The sequence below is a fragment of the Vicia villosa genome, linkage group LG1 (assembly GCF_029867415.1).
Source record: "Vicia villosa cultivar HV-30 ecotype Madison, WI linkage group LG1, Vvil1.0, whole genome shotgun sequence".
In the NCBI taxonomy this organism is placed as follows: Eukaryota; Viridiplantae; Streptophyta; class Magnoliopsida; order Fabales; family Fabaceae; genus Vicia; species Vicia villosa.
In genome coordinates this window covers 54637614-54661179 of record NC_081180.1, presented here as the reverse complement: position 1 = coordinate 54661179, position 23566 = coordinate 54637614, and the positions used below count along the sequence as shown (strand labels likewise).

Here is a 23566-nt window from a genome sequence, read left to right as displayed (position 1 = left end):
TCTTTCCACTTTCCTATTGGGAGGTTGACGATCACACTCCCTGATGTGGCTTGTCTGCCCCATCTGCCTATCAGAGGGAGGTTGTTGGACCATTCCCGAATACAAAGGGTTAAGGTCATCGAATGGATGGTGGATTATCTGGGTATGGACCCATTTATGGCTGATTTTGAGTGTAGGACGACGAATGGGGCTCATGTCAGGTTCTCCACCTTGAAAGAGCTTTATGAGCACCATTTGGTGGCGACAGCTAGGGCCGAGGTTGAGGAGGATGCACTTTTTGTTGAGTACCATCGCGATTGTGCTACGCGGTGTTGGTTCATGTTCTTGGTTGACACGTCCCTCTTTGTGGACAAAAGTGCAACCTACATGGACGTGACATATCTCCGGTACTTTGTGGATTTAAGTATAGTTTATTAGTGGAACTGAGAGGCCGCCATTCTGGTATACCTATACCAGAAGCTGAATGAAACATGCAACTAGAGAACCAAACAGTTAATTGACTTTTGCACACTCCTCACGGTACATTTATTTTTAATTATATCACATTTAATCTGTTATTTGTTAAGTTGTACTAACATATTTTCATATTTGTGTTTCAGAGCTGGGTCATCTCTTACTTCCACTGCATTCATGGCTACAAACCTGGTCCGTTGTACACTGACGACATGCCTAGAGCTGGACGATACGTCCACCAAAGGGGGAATCAGAAAGTAGCGCCATATCGCGATGACATCAATTGAACGCCCTTTCGTGATTATCATGATGTTGTCCCCTTCGACCGCATCTCATTCTATTCAGGATGGTTGCCGATATGCCAGCGGATACAGTTAATTGGATAAGAGGCATTGGACAGAGGAATCATTCAGGAGGGCGGTGCAGAGGCGGTTGCTATAGTTGAGAGGATGGTTAGTGAGGCGTCAAGTGTGGCTACGTTGATTTTTTATTTTTTATTTTAGTCTACGTACTTTTTATTTCTGTCAATATCATAAACTACGTACTTTTTATGTTGGGGTGAACAGCTGTCAATATCATAAACTACGTACTTTTTATGTTGGGGTGAACAGCTCTCAATATCATAAACTACGTACTTTTTATGTTGGGGTGAACAGCTCTCGACTCTCTCACTCACTTGAACCTCATAATTGGATTTGTTCTATTTTCTAAATAGTGATATTTCTCGGTGGACATCCATAATATAACATATTTGAGTTAGATCTTTTAAACTCGCAACATTACATATACCCGATTCACACACTCTTTGCCAGCTTATAAAAATTTTACACTTTTATGTAAACCAAGTTGATGTATTGTAAAAAAAATGAGCTCCATGATCTTACTCAAATTGTATTCACGTACAATAAAGCAAACTTAGTTCAAGAACGCTTACGTAAACTCAATTAAAGTTTGTTTGAATAAGATTTACAATGATATAAAATTCAAGATGATTTGGCCAGCCTAATTTTTTAAGAATCCTGGCAGGGTGTATCTTGGAATATTACTGGTTTCAAATCAATTTGACAAAGATTTACTGCTTGTTTGACTATATGTTTACAAAGTGTAGATTTTTGGATGAGCTAAGTTCTCCTCCCCAACATCATTTTGAAAGTAGTATACATCAAAGGGATGAAGAAATTCATTCTTAGATATATTTCAAGGCAAAGCAGAAAAACGGTCACAATGCTGGAAAAGATGCAGACACACATCATCAGCATGCGAATATTTATGAGACATTTAATCAATACCAGCCCATTTCCTAAATTCCTGAACATGCTCAAGCCTTTTGCTCTGTGCTTCTGTTCTTGAATCCGACGCTTTTAAACTCCTATAAAGATTCCTATGAAGTCTAAGGAACTCGCTTTTGTACATCAACTTGTCGGTATACATGTTATGGCCATTCATGTGGCCAATGACCTCCATCACTCTCTCAAAGTAACCACCTTGAATGAAGTTTAGCAGCAGTAACTCATATAGATCTCTATCCACAACTAAATAGCTGTTCTTCTTGAATCTCTTAATATCTCCCCACAAGAACGTAATCTCGCGATACATACCGAGAGAAGAATATCCGCGCACGAGATGAGCAAAAGTTTGGCTTGTCGGTCGAGTTTTCATTTCACACATTCTTCTATATGCCCTCATAGCATCCTCTATCATTCTTGCTTTGCAGAAAAAGAAGATCGAAGAGTTGAAGTTATAAACCAAAGGAACAACCGTCTGATTCTCATCTTTCAATAGTTGAGTCAACGCGACAGCCAAATCTGATTTACCAACAGAATTTGATGTTTCTTCACAAAGGGTGTGTTTGAGGACAACATCATCAGATAATTCATTGTGCAAATTAATCTTTTTCATTTGTTTTAGCAGTGCTTTTGCTTCTCTCTGCATTTCCTTCGTCTGATAAGCTGACAAGAGTAACATATATGTATCGCGGCCCATCGGAGACCCTGCAGCCTCTACGTCGTCCAAAACATCATGAGCATACTCGAGCCATCCCATCTGAATGCAAGCAGCAATCACATCAGAAGATAAACTGGACCCTGCCACTGAATATTGTTCCCCTTGAATGTCAAGTAAAAGTTTTGAAAGTTCGCTAACTCTACCATCTTTCTTGCAACCAATAATAAACTTAGCCAAAGCTCTATTACTAAGAACAAGTTTCCTACCCTTATAAAAAACAAGACCTTCTCTACCTTCCAATTTAAGCACCGAGTCTTTCTGCAATAGCTCAGGCTCTATAATTATCTTTAAGGCCTTCTTAAGGTTAGGCGATCCAAGCGCGATAAAGCAAGGCTTTTGTACATGATTTCTACATTCTTCATTATTGTTACAATTATGTGAGCTATTCATATCCAAAACAAGCTTAGCTGCAGCATCAATGTCATTAAATTTGAAGTCCAAGCTCAACAAACTATCATAGAATTGACGATAGTGCCGAACATAAGCAGCCGAAACTCCGTCAATATAACATTTCAATTCCATCATTTCATCTCTCAAACCATTCATCTCTAATATCTGTGAAATTATCACAATTGAGTGTGCATCGGCCACTATCCCAATCAGAGGCATTAACTCAATCAGATATAGTCCTTTCAAAGCCAACTTAAACCTCACACAAGCATCCAGAACAAGGTTAAACACCAAAGTATCCGGCTTCAACACGATCGCATTCTGCGCTTTTTTATCCTTCAAAGAACTATAAAAATCACAAACTTGAGACAGATAATTAGATACAAGATGTGTTCCAATTTCTGTCTTCACAATATGAAAAACAATCAAAGACAAAAACTGCATAGATGGCACAAACCCTTTCTCAAGCATTAACCTAAGTATAATCGATGCGGGTGACGCCATTTGCATTCTAGCCAAAGACAAAGCAAGTTTGGTAAATGTATCAACATGAATCAAACGTGAATTCTCTTGAACAATTTTCAAAGCCAAATCAAATGATTTTCTCACCAAAACATGATTTGAAGAATAACCCAACTGAACAATAACCTGATTCAATAACTGAACGTCAGGGTAACCATAAAGTCTTCTAAAATCATGAAATGTTTCCAATGCTTCTTGGGATTGGTGATTTCTCAAAGCAAATTTAAGCTTTTGCAATAGAATTTCTTGGGTGGAACGTTCCCATGATAATCTCTCACAGTGGTCGGAAGTAGAAGTTGAAAATTTTTGCGGAAAAGGATTGAATTGGTGGAAATAGAGATGCCCATTAAGAATGGTTTGCAAAGGTGGAAGCTTTAAGAGAAAGGGGTTTTGTGATAGAATGTGTTTGGGAAAAGGAAGCACCATGCCACCATGCCTGTGATGCTAAAGAGAGATTGGGAGTTTTGTGAGAGGAATTTGGTGAATTGCTTAAGCGTAAAAATGGGAGATTTTGAAATGCCAAAGTGTAAACCCTAATGTAATTGAGTCACTTCGAATAACTAGGTGAAGTAAAATGTTGTAAATTATATTATTGTTTGAGTGAATATCCGTTTTGGTCCCTCACAAATATTACACAAGTCAAATTAGTCCTTGACAATAAAATAGACTCAATTTAATCCCTTATAAAATTTAACCGAATCATATAAGCTCTTGTGTTAATATTTTTTTCAAACCGGTTTTTTCCTAGTTTTAAACCGTGACTGGATTGCCACGTTGAATTTTATTTTATTTTAATTTTTTTAATTTTAATTTTTAATTTCATTTTTAAACAATTATAAATTAATAATATAAAAAAGCGAAAATTGTTTCTTATAAGAAGTTGAACTCAGACTCATGTGGTTAATTTTAAACAATTCTAAATTTAAAATAAAAAATACAAAATTTGTATCAATATGGTCTCGAACCTAAGTATTCGTTTGGCCCAACTTTTTTATGTCTTAAAAGTTACTTTAAAGTTAAAGTTAAAAATAAGAGCTTTTAAAATAAAGTTAAAGTACCAATCGTTAGTTGGTCCAGTGGTGATTGACGCTGGACTTGGTAGGGAGAACCACGGATCCCCCGCAACTCCGATCGGGAGGGGGATGGAACCACTTGATGCCAGAACTCGCCCCCTAAAGCCAAAAAAAAAAAATTGGACAATGCTAATGTCTACAAAAAAGTGCCATTTTTTTTAAAAGAAAATGTTTTTATCGGGATTCGAATCGCGACCACATGTTTTAAGCTCCAAAAAAGTTAGTTTCAACAACTTTTTTACAAGCTCATTTTATTCAATTTTTTGACTTTAAAAAAAAGCTACTTTTTTTCATAAGAGCTTTATAAAAAATGTGTTTGGCCTTCCATCTCCTTATAAGGAGAAGATAAGTAGATAAAAAGCTAGGCCAAACGAGCTCTTAAGTCTCTTCAGATTAAATGACAGTCAATTTAATAAAATAGAAATTGATTTGTCTATTTGTAAATGATAGTCACTTTACTAACAATAGAAATTTATTTGCCTAGTTGTTATTGATAGTCACTTTACTAACCGTAGAAATTGATTTGTCTAATTGTAAATGATAATCACTTTATTAACAATAGAAATTGATTTATCTAGTTGTAAATGATGGTCACTTTACTAACAATAGATATTGATTTCTCTTGTTGTAAATAATAGTCACTTTACTAACAATAGAAATTGATTTTTCTAGTTGTAAATGATAGTCACTTTATTAACGATAGAAATTGATTTGTCTAGTTGTAAAGTGAAAATCATTTAGCTTGAAGGGACTTGGATTTGAGACCCCATAGATAAAAATTTATGTATAAAATTTGTTAATATCAGTAGAAATCATAAAAATTACTTATTTAAAAACTACTTTATAAGAAATAATTTTGGCTTTTTTGATATTATTCATTGATAACTGTTTAAAAATGAAATTAAAAATAAAAATTAATTTAGTATTAAAAAAATAAAAAATAAAAAATCCAACGTGTCAGTCCAGTCACGGTTTAAAAATATGAAAAGAACCGATTTAGAAGTAGGAAAAAACCAATTTGAGAAAAATATTAGCAGAAGGACTAATATGACCCGGTTAAATTTTGTAAGGGACTAAGTTTTGGTCCTCGTGTTTTAACCAACTCACGAAAATGGTCCTGCCTCTTTGAAATCCACGATTTTGGTCCTAACCTCCACTTCCCCCTCCCAAAACGCTGATGTGTCATTAAAAAAGCTTATGTGGCATGGCTGACCTGGTTAATTACAATATAAATCACTTTTTTATTATTTGTAAAAATTCTGAAATTTATTTTAATTGAATTAATGCTCAGTAACCACTAAAAATTAAACCATTCCATTGCGTTTCTTATTTTCATTCTCTTACCTCCAACCAAGAACACAGAACATCGTCTTCTTCACTGCAAAAGCTTTGAACGAGGAACAATTGAAGAACATGGCAAGCAACGGTGTGAATAACCCGAAATTTACATTCAGGTATGTATTACGACTAGGGTTTCTATTTCTATTCATGCTTACTGTTTCTATTAGGGTTTTAAGAAGGTAGCACACTAGTTAGGGTTTCTATTTCTATTTTGTATTTCGTATGGATGGTTATTCTGTTGTGTTGATATTCACAGGCCAAGTGAAATACAAAGGTTGAGGCTACGTATTAACCATAGGGGTAGATTTGTTAGTTTTCCTGTCAAATGTTACGTGGAGGGTTTAGTTTATGAGATGGATTTTAGTGTTGATGTTGATTTTGTGAACTATAAGGACATTAAAAGCCTGGTCCTTAAGCTTGGGTATGCGCAGTTTAAGTGTTTGTGGTACCAGCATCCAAAACTATCATTTCAGCGTGGACTCAAGCCATTAAACTCAGATGGTGACTTGTTGCAGCTTATTGAAGATTCAAAAGGGCATAGCTTAGTAGATGTCTTTGTTGAACATGAGGTGGATATACCAGAAGTAGTTGAGTTTGGTGATGAAGGCCCTGAGGATGATGATGTCTTTAATGAAGCCCCTTTAGATGAAGATGTTAGTAATGCTGAGAAAGAAGTTCCTAATGGAGTCAACAATGAAATTCCTGTGGATGGTAGTGTCAACAATGAAGTTCCTGTGGATGGTAGTGTTAACAATGAAGTTCCTGTGGATGGTAGTGTTAACACAGAAGTTCCTGTGGATGGTAGTGTTAACACTGAAGTTCCTGTGGATGGTGGTGTCAACACTGAAGTTCCCCTAGATGGTGGTTTCAACACTGAAGTTCATGTGGATGGTGGTGTCAGTACTGAAGATCCTATTAATGATGAAGTTCCTTTGGACAATAATGATGCTGAAGATGTCAATATGGAAGTTCCTAATGGAGTAAATGTTGATGAAGAAGTTAATATGAATTCTGATAGTGAAGAAGATGGGGATTATGTTCCAAGTGATGTTGAAAGTGAAAGTGACTTAGATATTCCTATTGAAGGAGGAGAATGGGATTGGACACATGAATTACCTAATGAGACATTTGCTGACAATAATCAGGAGGGTGGTAATCTAAATGAACCACAATCTGCTATATATGAAGAGTCAGACCAAGATGAGAGTGATTTGCATACTCCAGTGGAAAGTGATGATGAAGTTGTTCACAAAAGGAAATTTCCAACTTTCAAGGTGTCTGATAATGGTGATCCAGTTAGGTTTGAGTTGGGTATGCAGTTTGTCTCAAAGGAAGTCATCATAGATGCTGTGAAGGACTGTGCTATGGAAACAAGGACTAACCTATGGTTAAAGAAAAATGATGCAATTAGGGTTGTGGTAAAATGTCAATTAGGTTGCCCATTTCATATGTTAGTTGCTAAAAGAAGTGGAAGTCAGTATTGGCAAGTGACAAGTTTGAAACCTAAACATGAGTGTGTTAGGTCTGCTGGCAATAAACAGGCTAAAACTAGATGGCTTGCAAGGAAGTTTATTCCATTGATTAGACATACTCCCCACATCAAACCAAGTGGATTGGCAGAAGAAGCATTTATAAGGTGGAATGTTAAACTCAATCATTTTCAGGCATATAGGGCAAAGAAGAGAGCTTTGGAGCTGATAGAGGGTGCTGCTAGTGAGCAGTATGCACACTTGAGGAATTATGCTGAAGAGATTAGAAGGTCAAATCCTAATAGCACAGTGATTATCAAATGTGGACAGTCTGAAATAGGACCTGTTTTTGAGAGGATTTACATTTTCTTGGAAGCTTGCAAGGCTGCATTTGCCAGCACATGTAGACCATTAATTGGATTAGATGCTTGCTTCTTGAAAGGTGAACATGGTGGTCAGCTTATATCAGCTATAGGCAAGGATGGAAACAACCAGATAATGCCTATTGCATATGCTGTGGTTGAAGCTGAAACAAGGGATTCTTGGCAGTGGTTTGTTGACCTTCTATTAGAAGATCTTAACCAAATTATACCTAAACAGTATGCATTTATTTCTGACCAGCAAAAGGTATGCATTTAATTATGTGTATTATTGATTTGTATAATAGTGATTTCTATAAGTATGTAAATCATGATATTCTATAATGTGACAGGGACTTGTGGAGGTGATTAAAGGACTTGGAGAGAATGTTGAACACAGGTTGTGTGTCAAACATCTGTATGGAAACTGGAAGAAGAGATTCCCAGGAGCTCACATGAAGGAACTATTATGGAAAGCTGCTAGAGCTACTACTGTGCCAGATTGGAACTCTGTAATGCAGAAAATGAAGGATATAAATGAAGCTGCATACAATGAAATTTCCAAGGTCCAACCTGCACAGTGGTCTAGATCAGCATTTAGCACTAACACAACATGTGATTTGCAGGTCAATAACATGTGTGAAGCTTTCAATAGGGCAATACTCAACATAAGGGACAAACCAATCATCACTTTGCTTGAGGGTGTCAAACATTACATAACTGTGAGGATTGTGAAGCAAAGGCAAATGCTTGAAAGGATCAATGGTGATATATGTCCCAAGATTCAGTCAATAATTGAGAAAAACAAGAGAGCTGCTGGAGGGTGGAAGGCAACTTGGCATGGTGATGTGGAAATGACTAAGTTCAGTGTGTGTAATGAATCTGACACATATGTTGTGAACCTGGCAGAAAAGACTTGTGCTTGTCGTAAATGGGACCTATCAGGTATACCTTGTGCACATGCTATTGTGTGCATATGGTACAATGGCTTGGTTGTTGAAAACTATGTCTCATCTTACTATAGGTATGTAACTGTTTTGATATAACATGTCTCATTGCATTTATGTCTCATTTTATATATGATACAATGGCTGTGCTGTGATATTTATTGTGCTATTTATTATTGGTTAATTGCAGAAAATCACAGTGCCTTGCAACTTATGCTCATATTGTGCTGCCATCAAATGGACCAAGATTGTGGCCAGTCACAAATACTGAACACATCCATCCACCAGTCATGAGACGGGCACCAGGAAGACCCAAGAAGCTGAGGAACAAGAGCAATGATGAGCCAAAAAATTCTGGTGTGCTACCAAGGCAGTTGAAGACTGTAAAATGCACACATTGTGGAAAGTATGGGCATAATAGTAGGACATGTAAAGGCAAAAGTGCTGCTGACAGGCAGATTCCAAAGGGAGGAAACAAGCAGCCTAATAAGAAGCAGAAAGCAAATGATGCTGAAGTTATTCCTCAAGGGTCACAGGCTCCACAAACACAACCATCTCAGCAGTAGATTAGGCTTAAGTTAATTTTTGTTCTGTTTTGTGTGGTAGCAACATTTTGTTAACTTTGTTGTGTTGTATGATATGCTCCACAATCATCTTGGTTATGTACTGTCTTTTTTTGGATATGTAATGCTTATGTTGGATATGTAATGGCTATCTTGATTATGTACTCACTGCTTTAACAATTGGTGCAGCTATATGTAATGACAATCTCTTTGATATGTGATGTTTTATATGTGCAGCTATATGTTTACACAATTAAGTACACACTATGATGGCAGCACACACTATGATGGCAGCACAATTAAGTACACACTTTTTCAATACAATAATTTTCATTCAAACAATATTCAGTACACCATAACATATCAAGTTTAGAACAACAAGGCAGACATTCTTACATAATACCTAACAAAGAAGACAAAATAACCTCCTAAACATAACAACTAATTTCATCACATTCTTCAATTCTTGAAGTTGACAAAACAAAACAATCCTATTATGACCACAACAGATGCAACAAACATTCCTTGCCAAAACTTTAGTTTCTTCCTCAAATCCTCATCTTGTTTCAACTTTGCATTGTCCTTCTGCTTATGTTCATCAATTTTCTTCATTAGCGACAAAATAACCTCCTTTGCACGAACGGACATTTCAACATCATACCAACTAAAGAAATCACATCCCTTTCTTCCCTGCAACTGCATTGACAAACAATAAATCTTCCCAGACCCATTCAAACAGAAAGAGAAGAGAACTTCATCTACATTGAAACAGATTCAAAGAGAAAGAGAACTTCACTTACCTTGAATAACCCACACCCATTAAACCTCCTCCCAGGATTCCCAGTCGTCCATGAAGTAGTGAGAGGTAAGTCAAGGTCACAGAAGCAACATACTTCTCTTCTTCGTGACGCACAGCTAAAGGTCGACATGTAACTAGCTTGTGACATTGATGATTAAGGACAAACGATTGAAGACGAAGATGTTGGAGAAATGAAGAGATTGGAGTGAATCGAAATAGTTGATGGAAACAAGGAAAACGAATCTGAATTGGAACAAGGGCGTGAAATTGATTTAGGGCAAGGTGAATTAGGGATTTGAGCATTAATTCAATTAAAATAAATTTCAGAATTTTTACAAATAATAAAAAGTGATTTATATTGTAATTAACCAGGTCAGCCATGCCACATAAGCTTTTTTAATGACACATCAGCATTTTGGGAGGGGGGGAGTGGAGGTTAGGACCAAAATCGTGAGGCAGGACCATTTTCGTGAGTTGGTTAAAACACGAGGACCAAAAGTGTAATTAAGCCTAAAAAAAAGCTACTTTTTTTCATAAGAGCTTTATAAAAAATGTGTTTGGCCTTCCATCTCCTTATAAGGAGAAGATAAGTAGATAAAAAGCTAGGCCAAACGAGCTCTTAAGTCTCTTCAGATTAAATGACAGTCAATTTAATAAAATAGAAATTGATTTGTCTATTTGTAAATGATAGTCACTTTACTAACAATAGAAATTGATTTGCCTAGTTGTTATTGATAGTCACTTTACTAACCGTAGAAATTGATTTGTCTAATTGTAAATGATAATCACTTTATTAACAATAGAAATTGATTTATCTAGTTGTAAATGATGGTCACTTTACTAACAATAGATATTGATTTCTCTTGTTGTAAATAATAGTCACTTTACTAACAATAGAAATTGATTTTTCTAGTTGTAAATGATAGTCACTTTATTAACGATAGAAATTGATTTGTCTAGTTGTAAAGTGAAAATCATTTAACTTGAAGGGACTTGGATTTGAGACCCCATAGATAAAAATTTATGTATAAAATTTGTTAATATCAGTAGAAATCATAAAAATTACTTATTTAAAAACTACTTTATAAGAAATAATTTTGGCTTTTTTGATATTATTCATTGATAACTGTTTAAAAATGAAATTAAAAATAAAAATTAATTTAGTATTTAAAAAATAAAAAATAAAAAATCCAACGTGTCAGTCCAGTCACGGTTTAAAAATATGAAAAGAACCGATTTAGAAGTAGGAAAAAACCAATTTGAGAAAAATATTAGCAGAAGGACTAATATGACCCGGTTAAATTTTGTAAGGGACTAAGTTGGGTCAATTTTTTTGTGAGGGACTAATTTAACTCGTGTAATATTTGTGAGGGACCAAAATGGGTCTTCACTCTTATTGTTTTGAATAACTAGGTGAAGGCTGTGTTCGGATTCAGGAACAGAATTGATTTTAAAAATCTTGAGACGGGTAGAATTAATTTTAATATAATCGAGTTTTGAAAATTGATTTATGTTTGAATACATTTATGTAAAAGTGAGTTGAACAATAAATTTTAGTGTAAAAATCACTGAAAATCAATTTAGAGGTAGAAGCTATAAATTCATAGTTTCAAGTAGAATTACTTCTAGAGTCTAAATTAATTGTACTTTTGATAAAACAAACATCTCAAAAGCACCCTGAATCAATTCTACACCTTTAGAAATTGATTATGAGTCTCTAAAACCCAATCAAACATGCTAGAAGTAAAAAAATGAAAGTATTAGTAAAAAAAACTCATTTTTCTTAGGGATGTTGAACTTATTTTTAGTCTAAACTTATTTTTCAATTTTTTTATAAGCAAACATAATTGTATTAAAAATGCAACATTAGGGATGTTGAACCCAAATACAACCAATAAAACCGATTCGAACTATACACCAATCAGCTGAACAAGGACCTACTAAAAAACAGATAATGGACTAACCAACCACAAGTTCTTATTAAAGGTTAAAGGACCTAATTGCCTAGCTACACACCAATCCCAATACAAGTTTTTTAAAAGCAAGATAATGTCTTCCGCACTTTGACGTCCTCTTTCAAACAATATGTTGTTCCTCATGAGTCATATAGACCACATTGTTGACATCCAAAAGAAGTTTGAATCTCCTAAATTTCTTCCCTTTCATTCGAGACTTGAAAGCTAGTAAGTGATCGTCGAGAGAAACCGCATTATAAATCGGAGCCAAACCAAGCCACCTAAAGATAGATCTCCACACAATAGTTGAGATGGGGCAGCATAGAAAGAGGTGAGAATGGGATTCCTCAAAATCCAAAAAGAGCGGACACACGAGATCATGATGACCCGAAAGCACCCCACGCTTAACTAACTCGTCTTTTGTTTGTAATTTGTTAAGAATCAATCTCCATGCGAAAACCAAAATCTTGCTAGGTAAATTTGATAGTCAAAGTGCTTTAAAAACCTTTGCCTTGTATTCACCAACAGGACCACCATTTGTACATATTCCTGCAAGGAAATTATAAGCATTTTTTTACTAAGAAACCGTGTGCGTCTCGCCACCATATAAACTGATCTGCAGCCTCTGGATTTGGATGAATGTCCATAATAATTTCTAAACACTCCTTTAACTCAGTACCTACATTATCATCAATTGAAATATCAAGTACATCTATATTTCACCTCCATGTATTATGCTGCCAATATCCTGCATTTTGTATCTTGAGACAAGGAGAATTCAAGACATCAAACAAGCTTGGGAAAAGAATCTTGAAAGGGACATTTTCGCACCAACAATTATGCCAAAAATCCATTTGCAAACCCCTTCCTAATTTGCAAGAAACATTGCTACCGAACCATCCTGTCTCGGTCATGATTGAGCCAGAAGAAGATACGATATCTCGCCACCATATAGAGTGTTTTTTTACGATCAATGTGTTGAGATTTTTGCAATAATACCGCCTTTAAATCTCCATACCTGGATTGTAACAGTTCCGAACAAACTGTATTCTCTTCTGTAATTATACGCCAAGCCCATTTCCCGGGTAACGCCAAATTGAAGAGCTCGCAATTTTTAATACCTAGACCTCCTTCAAGATTGGGTTTACACATGGTGTCCCAAGATACCCAACTGATTCGTTTCTTATTCTCAGATCCACCCCAAAGAAAAGACCGCTGAATATGAATTATCTCCTAGTGACCCATTTTGGTGCTCTGTAAAAGGAGAAGAAAAAAGAGGTAACACATTCAAAAAGAATTGACAAAAGTCACTCTCCCCCCTATTGACACCAATTTCTCTTTCCAATCCGACAGTCTGTTACGAATTTTGAACAAAATTGATTTCCAAGTTGAACACCTACACGGAATGACGCTTATCGGGATGCCCAAAAAAGAAAAAGGAAACTGACTTATAGCACATGAGAGGAAATCAGAGGCTTCCTGTAGAAAATCCTGTTCAACATTAAAACCAGCAATTTTACTTTTGTGGAAATCGACACGCAAACCTGAAACCAATTCGAACCTTCTCAAAATCGCCTTGATGGACCACAAATTTTCGCAGCAAAGCCCTGCCCACGATTATAGTGTTGTCTGCATATTGGACCAGGCCAAAACTCAAGTTTTCGTCAACCGAGAACGGAGAGATGTTGGAAAAGGATCAAGCTTTTCTCATAAGGCCAGCCAGCCCTTCTGCTGCGATAATAAAAAGAAGTGGTGATAAAGGATCTCCCTATCGCAGGTCTCTTTCTGCTTTAAAATCCCTTGAAAGACTCCTGTTAATTAAAACCGACACATAATTATTACTGATACACGCTCTGATCCAACCGATCCATTTTGCTCCAAAGTTCATATGCTTCAAAATTTAGAATAAGTACTCCCAGAAAATAGAATCGAAAGCTTTTTCCAGATCAACCTTGAGTAAGAACATATCTCTTTTGTGTCTTTTAGCAAAATCTACCACCTCGTTTACAATCAAAACACCGTCAAGGATATTTTTATTTTGGATGAAAGCTTTTTGATTATGCGAAATGAGTTTATTAATGACCCTTTTTAGCCTGCTAGCCAACAGTTTGAAAATGATTTTATAAACACTTCCAATTAAACTTTTGAATTGAAATATCCTATTCAACTTGCAAAATACTTTTGCGAAAACTTAGTCAAATATGAATCATTTTTATCATCAATTTATTTTTTTTATCATGTCTAATCTTTAGCCAATTTAACATCTACTCTCAAAGAACTAAAGTTTTGTTCAAACAACCTTTGGCCAATTTAACACCTATTCTCAAGACCTAAACTTAGGGGTGTTCGCGGTGCGGTTTGGGCGGTTTTGACGAAAAAAATCATCCGAACCGCAAGAGAAAAAATCGTGCGGTTTGGTTTGGTTCGGCTGGCTTTTAAAAAAAATCCGAACCAAACCAAACCAAACTAATGCGGTTTGGTTCGGTTCGGTTGGTTCGGTTTTTTATAAATATTTTATTGAACCACACATATACATATAGATGACAACATAACTTTGTATTTAGACATTCATACACTATCAAATAACAATAAAACTCGTCATATTTTGACAACAACTTTCTATTTAATTTGTAAAAATTAAATTAGACAAAAGTGGAATAATAAACATAAAATAATAGTATAAAACAATATAAGAATTATTAGAATGAAACAAAAAAAATAAAAGAGATGAGAGATTAGGGAAGGTGAAAAAGAAAAAAACAAAAGAGTTGAGATATTAGAGAAGAAGATGTGCCATAAAAACGAAACTGAAATAGAGAATATTTTCATAAAAATGAGAAGGTGAAAAGAAAGAATATAAGAGAGTAGAGATTATAGAAAAAGATGGAAGATGTATGTGGCAAAGAAGGCGCGATAATGCTATTAGAGATTTGAGAAGATCGGGACTAAAATCATGTGTGTAAGGATGAGAAAATTGTTCTTAATCATAAGGTTAAGATATTATAGATTTAAGTTTGGGTTGAATGTGAGTTAAGTAAAAGTTAGATTGTAACATAATGCGATTTGATTCGGTTTGGTTCGGTTTATAAAATACAAACCGCAAACCGAACCGAACCGTGCGGTTTTGTTAAAAGATGACCCAAACTAATCCGAACCAAATGCAGTTTTTTGCGGTTTCGATTTGGTTTGATTTGGTTTGCGGTTTTCTATTGGGTTGGTTTGGTTTTGATCACCCCTGCCTAAACTTTTGTCCAAACAACACATATTAGAAAAATGTCATTGAAGTACCATATTGATTGTTGTGACACCAAATGCTTAAAACAATATAGGTAGGCACTATTTTATTTTCAAAACAATTTTTGTAAGTCACATCAATAACTATAAAAAGTACATTTTAGAATCTAATTTAGAAGTCATTAATGAGCAAAAAAATATTTTATAGACACCACTTGATTTTTTATTTTTTTTTTTCATTTCCATGTGGTGGCAGGTGGAGTCCTATTTTATTCCAATCTACTTCAATAATGACTTCTGCATTTTTTTTTTCCTTATTCAACACACGAATGTGATTCTACCTATCAATGCAATAGCCTTGATTTGCGACTAACCAGAAAAAGTTATTCCACATTTTTTTCTTTATTCATACACGAGAAGTTTATTGTGATCTTTCCAAATGTCACTCACTGCAATACTGGAGAAACTTTATCTTAAATTATATGCTTTGTATGACTTATGTTTTGAATATGTATTTCCATACTATGAACACATGAACTTGGAAACCTGACTCAAATTTCAATGAGAATGTGATTTACAAATTACAACTCAATGAGAAAGGCTAACTATAATAAGCATGTCATCTATTCACTTCTGTTTGAGCTCTTCTTACAAACACATTCAATTCTCTAAATAATTGAGAACCTAATGTTGTGTTCTCTCAATAATTGCAAAACCTATATTTTTATATGCTCTCAAGCAACAATTTCATCCACGTTAGAATTAAATACAAAACTCGGAAAAGAAGTTGTTATGTCCCTGCATCAATCACCAAAATAACAGGTTAAAGGATAAAATAGATTCATATCATATGTATCATAAAAATTATTCTGCACATACCTTAGGTAGGGTAGAGTCATGATTTTGAGCAGTGATGGATTTTCAGAAACAAATTTTCGCCATTCGACCATGTCTATTTTGCCATCTTGATTCAGGTCGGCGTCCATGAAAGTCTGGCCAGAAAAATACTATGTCAAGCAAAAGTTGAAGATGAAAAAGAGGTTACAGCATACAACACAGGTTCTATTAAGAAGAACAATATTTGTTCTGCAGATGGACTTTGGTATATAACATTCAAATATTATCTGCTAATTTTACAAACATACCTTGTCGAGTATTGTTTCTATCACATCATCAGCCAACTTCATTTCAGATTCGAAAAGAAGTGCGATCAGCATTTGCTTGACCTGTGAGACATCACCATAAAAAGGGAAAGAAAAGCAATGTAAAGAAACAAGAGCAGTACGGGATAAAAACATAACTCTCGGATGATTAGCATGCACTTCATTTTCATTGAAGACACAAGAATAAATAATCTTCATCTTACCTCTTGACGCTCTATAAAACCAGTATTGTGCAAATCATAGAGCCTAAATGAGACTGCAAGAAAATCCGAAACATAATATATCAGAACAGCCAGATTGAAGTGAGAAATTTTAATTAAACCACAATAAGTTGAGGATTCAATTTTTGACTCACATTCTATCTTGTCTTCTATAGCTGCATTTGGGTGGAAGACATTGAGAGATCTTACGAAGTCATCAAAATCAATAACTCCCTTCTTCTTTACATCAAATAGATCAAAGATCTGCAAGTATAAAATTCTGACATCGTATCAATAGATATCCAGCCAATTGAAAAGGTTATTTCGCGAGAATGGCATATAATGTTGACCAACAAATGATTAAGAAAGTCGCAAGGCTAATCGAACATTGGTTTTTATCTTCAAAGGAAATCGGGAGATGATAAAAACAATTTATATGTATAAAGTTGAGATGTACTGGAGCCATGCAAATGGTTCACAATAATTATGCTTGTTCATTTTAAAAGAAGTCTTGAGTTTCTTCTAAAAGAAAAAAAAAGGAAAGAAACAGAAAAAACTTGCAGAAAATTGAAGGGAACAAACAATTATGGTAGTTAGTTATTAAGACAGTAAAAGAAATGATAATAGTACCCGATTCGCAAAGATATTTTCTTTTTTCTTATTCTTGAAGATTGCCAATTGAAATTCTTCCTGCAAAGAAAGAATACCCGTAATCACATTACAGGCTACAAGTTCAATATGAACAATAAAGAACATCTGGATTAGGGGAGGCACTTGGAAGAGCTTATTTTGGCGAATCTTATGGCATTAGCATTTATAAGTGTTTGCAAAAGCTTGTGAAAATAACTTATGATATGTTATTAAATTGTTTTCAGCTTTTTTTCATAAACTCTCAAAATACTTAGGCAGAGTTCTAAGTAGTACCTTGCTTATTAGTCCATCGTCAACAACAGAACTGCTGATGCTCTTAAAAAGCTCGAATAATGCTTCAACCTCGCTGACAGTGACTGAACCAAAAATTGATACACAAGTTTAAAATACAGAAACTCGAGTACTTGACAAAGATAGAGAGAGTAACTCCATAACAAATCCATCTCAAGATGGAAACATCTGGTGAATAACAAACAAAACTATTAATACAATTGTCCCAACTCCAATCAATCTCAATAGAGCAACCAACAAGTCTCATTTTTGTTTCTTAAACTATCAGAGCTTGTTGAATGCATAGATTTAAAATTGTGTCAAAACAGGTAAAGTCTTGTAGAAAATGGGAGGGAAAGCAGCCTTTTCATGTTAACATGGTGACAGAAGGGAAAATAATGGATCGCAGGCACGCAAACAGAGCAAATATAGAAAAACAACAATGTTCTTTGGTTTACTTCCGCAATGAGAAGAAGAATGCAATTATACAGCCACAGATAGCACACAACCTATATTTACGAAACACAGTGAAATTCATTTTCCTTCATATTTCCCATGTTGAGATAGATCATGTGATCTGTCTTGCAAACCAGCAATAACAAGGGAATACACATACATTATCTTTTACAACATTTTAAAACAAATCTGACATTTTCCAAATTTTGAAAATGTCAAAACATTGTTTTCGTTTGTTTACAAAAAACACTTTCTTTCAAGCTTATCTCCCATATCCTCTCAATCACAATTGTTACTACACAAGTCTTCCATTCCATCTCCTTGTTAACCATTTAAAATGAACATAAATTTTAGAAAACATGTTCATAAAGTAAATAGAGCTTTAGTTATATCATTATTATACTTTCAAGATCCATTCAGCAAGAGTGCAAGACCAAATTTAAATTCACACTATACTCAGAATTCGGTAAGCAGATCCAATCACCACAATTCATAATCTAATACAACAACAACCAAGCCTTATCCCTCTAAGTGGAATCAACTACATGAATCAACTTTCGCCATAATGTTCTATCCAGAAGAATACTTCTACTCAAACATTAATTTCAGAGATCTTTCTTAACAACTGACAATCTAACAACTATACAGAAAGCATAACATATTAACATCATTATACTTCAAAACCAATAAACTTACAAGCAGTCTGTGATGCAAGAATCACAGGATCTTCCTTCACAGGAAACTGTGTTGTCGGCTTAGAGTTGAAACAGCCCATTTACAGAGGTTGGCAAGGCAGCTCGGTACAGAAACAGAACCAGTGCTAAGGCTGACCTGATTTAAATTTAAATATAAATATATCATTATAAAGATATTAATTATCCTTCCAATCCAAACCCAAATTGAAACACCATAACATATAACATAATATAATACTGTAATTAACTTTGAAAAAAAATCTATAACAAGTAAACAAATAAACCCTAGAAATTCACAAAAACTCAACATGGCTAAAAATTATTAAAAAAAAATTAAAATAATCCCAGCAGTCATAAGAATTCAACACTGTATGTCAGAAATCAATAATTGATCAGTGACAACTATTTAAAAAAACTGTTATTTAAACAAATTGGCGAATGAAAGGGCAAATAGGAAATAGTAAGAAATAGAAAAGTTGACTCGGAATTAAGATAATTTCAACCCGTTTTCAGCATGAAATATACAACCAAAAAAAATAAAAAAGACGGAAAATTGAAAGGAAGGTTTAGGTTGCATTGGGATTACTTTTTGCGGTAAGATCGAAAGAAGAGAAACTCACAGTGTTGTGAAATGAAATGTAGTTAGAAGTTGAAAAGGTGGCGGAGAGGAACACTTTAAATATCGAGATTCACGATGTTGTTTGTCCTAAAATTGAAGTAAAGTTGGAAACGGCGAACTTGGTTGGTGTGTGTATTGTGTTGGTGTGTGGTGTGGCGGCACACGGAATTTTTAACTAAATTAAATTGTATTTATTTTGTTTTCTTTCTTAATCCTTAAGTACATATATCAACAACAACAAAAAAAAAGAAGTTAATATTAGAAAAATTACTAATTTTAATATCCAAAATAATATTTCTCTATTTTGTTTATCTTGTTTCTTAACCTTTACTCTGAATATTGTTTCATTACTTCTAGAATTTTTATCAAATTCCTTAAATGGATTTTTTTTGAAAATATTGATTTTTCTATATATTTGAGATGCAATTAATAAATAAATTATTATTTTTTAATATGTTATTATGATTCTATAATTTTATTTTTTAATTATTAATTTAAAAAATAAATAAATTAATCCATAAATATAAATAAATGATGTTATCACATTAGATAAAAATTTACATTTAATTCAATTAATATATACGAGTTGAACTACCTCATTTACAATTTATAAATAAATATTTAAAAAATTTATATTTATTTTATTTTAAATTATATATCATTTTTATTATTATATAATTAAAATCATAATTAATTTTACATGATAAAGAGAAATTATGACATGATTTGTAAATTTAATTTTTATTAATGATATTAAAAAGAAATATTTAAAAAATTAAAATTAAAATAATAAAAATATGGAAATAGTATTTTATGAAACAATTATTATAGGTTTTTTTTAAAAAAATCTATTTATAATTTGGTACGGAAATAATTTATCTAGAATCTTTGAACGTGAATTGGAATATTCTAACAAGAGAAAATGCTCGTGTTTATGTTTAATAATTATCCAGCGTGGATTACGCCTTCATCTTGATTTTTGTTCATCATCACAATCCTATTGTCAAAGCTTTAATTCAGGTAACGTGTTATCACTTTTCATATCGTTGCTGTGATATTTTCTTTTTTAAAAAAGTTAGTTGTTTTCTTAAGGGTTAGTTCTCTTTTAAGTGCTCCTGGAAATCAATTCCTGCTCAAAGGATATCGATTTTAAGAAACTAATTTTTTTTAACAAGGTTAGTTCTGTATGTTGTATATATTAAATTAAATAACATAAATTTTACTACACCATGCTGTTTAATCAAAATAATATCATAAAACCAATCGTTAGTTGGTTCAGTGGTGATTGGCGCTGGACTTAATAGGTAGAATCACGGTTCGATCCCCCGCAACTGCGATCGGGAGGGATATGATAAAATTTATTATGTGGCTATCACTACAAATGCATTTATTATGTGGCTATCACTACAAATGCATTTGGAAAAAACCTGTAGAAATTTGTTCTGGAAAGCACGTGAAGGACTTTAGGCCTATCGCATGTTGTTCTACGCTGTACAAGATCATCTGCGTTTGAACTGATAAGGGGCTATGCCAACAAAGGAGGAACGCCACGGTGCCTTATGCAAATGGATGTTCATAAGGCATATGATACCGTGGACTGGGGGGGCTTTGGAGTAGATCCTACAGGAGATTGGGTTCCCTAGGAGGTTTGTTAAGTGGGTGATGGTTGCGGTCAGCATAGTCACATACAAATTTAATATCAATGGGCAAGTTTCAACAGCTATGGAAGCTAAAAGAGGACTTCGCCACGGGGATCCAATATCACCTATCCTTTTTGTTATTGTGATGAAGTACTTGCATAGGAAGATGCAAATGCTTGGTAAAATACCCAATTACAATTATCACTCGATGTGTGAAAAAGCTAGCATCATAGATGTCAGTTTTGCTGATGATTTATTAGTCTTTACGCGAGGAGATATGAAGTCTGTGGAGCTGGCAATGAATATGTTTGCTGAATTCTCCAAAGCCACAAGCCTCAAAGTGAATCCCAATAAATGCCAAGTTTATTTTGGGGGGCTGGATGACAGTATGAAGGAGGAGATCAGAAGAGTGACTGGTTTCAAAGAGGGGAAGCTCCCGTTTCAGTACCTGGGGATCTCCCTCACAAGTAAAAGGATGAACACCCATCACTATATGTGCTTGATTGAGAATATAGTCAGTAGAATCAAACACTGGAGCGTAAACTTCTTGAGTTATGCTGGCCGGCTTCAACTCATAAGGAGTGTCCTATTTGCAAAAACAAAATATTGGTTGAGTTGCTTGCCCTTGCCCAAGAGTATAATGAAGAAGCTTAATTGCTATTTGTGTACGTTTTTATGGACAAGTCAAGGAGACATGAAGAGAAAATCCCCCGTTGCTTGGAAGACTGTTTGTGCGCCAAAAAACAGGGGTGGTCTCAACATGATATCGATTGAAAAGTGGAATCAAGCTCAGTTGATAAAACAGTTGTGGAACCTTAGCCAAAAGAGTGACAACTTGTGGGTGAAGTGGGTACATACATACTACATCAAGAAGGACATTGCCATGACAGTTGGTATTAAAACTGGGTGCTCTTGGATTTTGAAAGCAATCCTGAGCCCAAGACAGATTGTTCAAAATATGAACTGTTGGCATATTGTGCAGCAGAAAATCAAAGTAAGGGAGATCTACAATGAAATGGTAGAGCTGCAACCAAAGTTTACTTGGAGAACTCTTTTCATGAACAATCTAGCAAGACTGAGGGCCTGCTTTGTAGTTTGGATGGCATGCCACGTGAAATTAGCAACAAAAGAGCGTTTATGTCGTATGGGTCTGATAAACAATGATGAATGCGTGTTCTGCTCCCAAAAAGAAACATTGAATCATCTGTTATTTACGTGCCTAGGTATTAAACCAATCTGGAATCAGGTGCTGAGTTGGATTCAGATTAGACATGATCCTGGCGAATGGAAGGATGGACTAAAGTGGGTGATTCAAACTAGTAAGGGGAAGGGATGGAAAACCCATGTGTTAAAAATTGCTTTCATAGAGACCACGTATGCTTGCTGGAAGTATAGAAACGAACGTTGTTTTAACTCGACAGAACATAACAGAAATATAGTTCAAGATATTATAGATGTTATAGTTTATAGATGTTGGGGATATCCTAAGATCAAAAAGCACATTTCTCACCTTATAGTTTGATAGGGTTGGGTGTTAGATTTTAAGTTGAGTTTTTATATGTAGTTTCTGCTCGATCTTTAGAGATCGCTTTGTACATAACTGTTTTGGTTTTAATCAATGAATTTTGATTTCCCAAAAAAAAAGCCTCTAGAAATTTTACCATCTAACATCATCCCATATGACTTTAAGAATAGTATGCGCAAATGTGACCCGTCTTTTTCAATTACGAAGACTCAATATAGTACTTTGCCTAATAGGATAAATAGATAAGTGGAGCTTTCTAGAGATAGAGATATTGATCTGAATCTCTCAAACATCCTTTGTTCTTAGGATATGATAAGATGAATTTCCACATCACAAGTTGAATTAGACAAACACAATTTCTAAAAATTCATTGATTTAGACTTTGAAATGTTAACTTTGCAGGTTCTCTAAGCTCCATCATATTGAAAGCTCTCGTCTCCGCACTGGAAAAACTTGCTCATGCATCACACATATTTCTCGTCTGACAAATTTCCACATAAGATTCATCAAGTTCTGAAAGTTACATCTCATTAACAATGATCTCGCACAATCTACGATTATAATATCTGATATGACTATCAGAGTCACCTCCCGAGCATCTACTTTGAGATCACCAACAAACTTCTTTGTTCCCACATTGACGTAGGGTCGTCTAGTAAGGAAGAGATGGACGAGAAACATTCGACAGGAAATTTCTCGAAATCTCAAACAACTCCACCAAAGAGGAACAACATGGCAAACACCCCTCTAATGTGTTCAAAGAGTTTGGTAGAATAATATGAGGTTTAACCTTGAGAAATACGCCTTTGGTGTTAGAGTTGACAAATTGTTGGGCTTTACTTAGCGGTGATCAAAATGGAGGCTCCGATGATGAAGAAATAGATAATGAAAATGAATGGGATGTTTGCGATCCTAATCAGGTTCGTCTTGAGGTTAGCTTAATAAGTTTTTCCATTCTACATGCTGATGAAGAAAAAAACACGCTTCGAGCGGACCACATAATAGCAACAAGTGTATGTATCACTGATATCACACCTTTTTAACCGCCAGTTTTGTCTAATCAGCAATTTGGTTGACCTTATTCCTCCACCTAGTCGTATTTTCCGAAGCACTTGGTATCTCCCTCATCCGAGAAGCATGCTCCATTCAAAACACAATATACTTCATATTTAAAGCGGTCGTATGGGCGGAAACACACTACCATAAAATAGAGAAGATCGAATTAGCATTAGTAACGA

At 34.7% G+C, this 23566-nt stretch overlaps 4 protein-coding genes across 6 annotated transcripts; 1 reads left to right on the top strand and 3 right to left on the bottom strand.

Moving 5' to 3' along the window:
- Positions 1-1483: 1483 nt before the first annotated feature.
- LOC131606603 (pentatricopeptide repeat-containing protein At4g17616-like) lies at positions 1484-3910 on the bottom strand. The gene has a single exon (XM_058878804.1). It carries the CDS (start codon positions 3793-3795, stop codon positions 1732-1734), a length of 2064 nt encoding a protein of 687 aa, XP_058734787.1. The 5' UTR covers positions 3796-3910; the 3' UTR covers positions 1484-1731.
- Positions 3911-9580: 5670 nt separating this feature from the next.
- Positions 9581-10068, bottom strand: LOC131640470 (uncharacterized). The gene is made up of 2 exons (XM_058910887.1): positions 9922-10068; positions 9581-9817 (listed from the first exon to the last, which is right to left on the bottom strand). The coding sequence occupies exons 1-2, from the start codon at positions 10066-10068 to the stop codon at positions 9581-9583; spliced, it is 384 nt and encodes a 127-aa protein (XP_058766870.1).
- Positions 10069-15647: 5579 nt separating this feature from the next.
- Positions 15648-19345, bottom strand: LOC131638282 (calcineurin B-like protein 1). 3 transcript variants are annotated; one of them, XM_058908841.1, is made up of 9 exons: positions 19131-19345; positions 18546-18680; positions 17397-17479; positions 17103-17162; positions 16628-16736; positions 16476-16528; positions 16255-16335; positions 15989-16101; positions 15648-15907 (listed from the first exon to the last, which is right to left on the bottom strand). In XM_058908841.1, exons 2-9 carry the CDS (start codon positions 18622-18624, stop codon positions 15844-15846), a joined length of 642 nt encoding a protein of 213 aa, XP_058764824.1. In that variant the 5' UTR covers positions 18625-18680; positions 19131-19345; the 3' UTR covers positions 15648-15843. The 3 variants fall into 3 exon arrangements, with proteins under 3 accessions (XP_058764824.1, XP_058764827.1, XP_058764821.1); XM_058908844.1 differs by having other exon boundaries at positions 18546-18675; positions 19165-19345; XM_058908838.1 differs by having other exon boundaries at positions 19165-19344.
- Positions 19346-20885: 1540 nt separating this feature from the next.
- On the top strand, positions 20886-22325 carry LOC131640380 (uncharacterized). The gene has a single exon (XM_058910805.1). The coding sequence runs from the start codon at positions 20886-20888 to the stop codon at positions 22323-22325; it is 1440 nt and encodes a 479-aa protein (XP_058766788.1).
- The last annotated feature ends 1241 nt before the right edge of the window (positions 22326-23566 follow it).

What these genes read in the sequence shown, in the direction of transcription:
- LOC131606603 (XM_058878804.1), bottom strand. Translation starts at nt 3,795, where the DNA reads ATGGTGCTTCCTTTTCCCAAACACATTCTATCACAAAACCCCTTTCTC.
- LOC131640470 (XM_058910887.1), bottom strand. Translation starts at nt 10,068, where the DNA reads ATGTCACAAGCTAGTTACATGTCGACCTTTAGCTGTGCGTCACGAAGA. An exon ending in ATGGGTGTGGGTTATTCAAG is followed by an intron (nt 9,818 to 9,921) that starts GTAAGTGAAGTT and finishes TTGTCAATGCAG; the next exon opens with TTGCAGGGAAGAAAGGGATG.
- LOC131638282 (XM_058908841.1), bottom strand. Translation starts at nt 18,624, where the DNA reads ATGGGCTGTTTCAACTCTAAGCCGACAACACAGTTTCCTGTGAAGGAA. An exon ending in GTTTTATAGAGCGTCAAGAG is followed by an intron (nt 16,336 to 16,475) that starts GTAAGATGAAGA and finishes GATGTCTCACAG; the next exon opens with GTCAAGCAAATGCTGATCGC. An exon ending in TAGAAACAATACTCGACAAG is followed by an intron (nt 16,102 to 16,254) that starts GTATGTTTGTAA and finishes TTTTCTGGCCAG; the next exon opens with ACTTTCATGGACGCCGACCT.
- LOC131640380 (XM_058910805.1), top strand. Translation starts at nt 20,886, where the DNA reads ATGGAAGCTAAAAGAGGACTTCGCCACGGGGATCCAATATCACCTATC.